Here is a 1,195-nt window from a genome sequence, read left to right as displayed (position 1 = left end):
TAATGTTTTTTAATTTTGTATTTTTTTTTTTTTCCTTCGTCCTCGGTCACACCTGCTCTTGGGTGTTGACTCGAGTTTCGCAGCTGAAAGACACAACTTTCAACGCGGTTTAGAAAAATCCGCGTTTGAATGTAGGTACTAGCTGCTGTGGTCAGTATTTCGGTCCGACTACACGTACAGCTTAGAAGAGCTGTTCTTAGTGGTGATGCACAGGTAGATAATATGTGCCCCTCTTACAGAAGGTGACAGTACCTGGGCTTTCAGCCCACGTTTTGGGGTGCAGGGGTTGTCGAGGAATTGGTTTGGGCTGAGGCAGAAATCTGGACGAGGAGGAGAGACCATGAGGGAGATGAACAGTAACACAGACCTCCTCCTCTTAATCATCATCACAAAGTTTTTTTGAACTGAGCACTTAACCACAGCATGTCCTGGATCTGGTGTTTGGCCTGTGTCATTTAGCAGACTGTAGTTCTCCCGCGTTTGGTTTGCTGAAGGTTATGAATCCGCCTTGGTGATGGCATTGACTCTGCTATTCCAGAACAGGCCTGCTAGCAGGAAACAAAGCTGTGACATGGCCCAAGAGCAAACTTCACATCCTTTAATTGAACAGCAGTCACATCAGTAAATGTGCAGAAAAGCCCGTAGCTTGAAGGAAGGGAATCTGTGCTTTGATGTTAAATCTGTGCTTTGATGCATTAAAATGGAAAACTAACGATGTGCATTGGTTTCTTTGTGCTTCGCTTTAAGGGCGTGCGTGTATCATCTTGATAAGTATTGTCTGTATTTATAAATACTGTATTTGTGTAATCTCAACTCTTCCTTTTTTCCACAAAAGCAGCTGGAAGCCATTTGTGTCCAAGTTCAGCCAGGACAGATGAAGGAAGCTGAAAGGCCAGTGCCATCATTGGCACCAATCCAGCCCAAAACTATAATGCTGAGTCAGTCAGTTGGTAGAAATTCTAGCATGCCAGGACTTGGCGTTATTAATCCCCAGATAATTAGGATACAGCCTGTTACAGGAACTGAGCAGCAGCAGCTATTCCTGCATAGTTCTTCTGAGTCTCCAGTTCAGTTGCTTATGCAGAGACCTTTACCATCTCATGGATCAGTGTCTGTGAACAAGATTCCCACGTCTAAGATGCTGAATGGACAGAAAGCTACATGTCCCGCAGTATCGGCTACAAGGTCTCCAAAT

At 44.5% G+C, this 1,195-nt stretch overlaps 1 protein-coding gene across 1 annotated transcript in view; it reads left to right on the top strand.

Annotated features, from left to right (window-relative positions):
* The first annotated feature begins 39 nt into the window (after positions 1-39).
* The window catches only part of ZNF839 (zinc finger protein 839), an 11,639-nt gene continuing 10,483 nt past the window's right edge, over positions 40-1,195 (top strand). Inside the window, exon 1 of the mRNA XM_009327985.1 lies at positions 40-1,195. Within this exon, the coding sequence (XP_009326260.1) occupies positions 875-1,195 (321 nt within the window). The 5' untranslated portion in view covers positions 40-874.

Source organism: Pygoscelis adeliae, unplaced genomic scaffold (genome assembly GCF_000699105.1).
Source record: "Pygoscelis adeliae isolate BGI_AS28 unplaced genomic scaffold, ASM69910v1 Scaffold130, whole genome shotgun sequence".
NCBI classification, from domain to species: domain Eukaryota; kingdom Metazoa; phylum Chordata; class Aves; order Sphenisciformes; family Spheniscidae; genus Pygoscelis; species Pygoscelis adeliae.
This window is presented reverse-complemented; position numbering and strand designations above follow the sequence as displayed.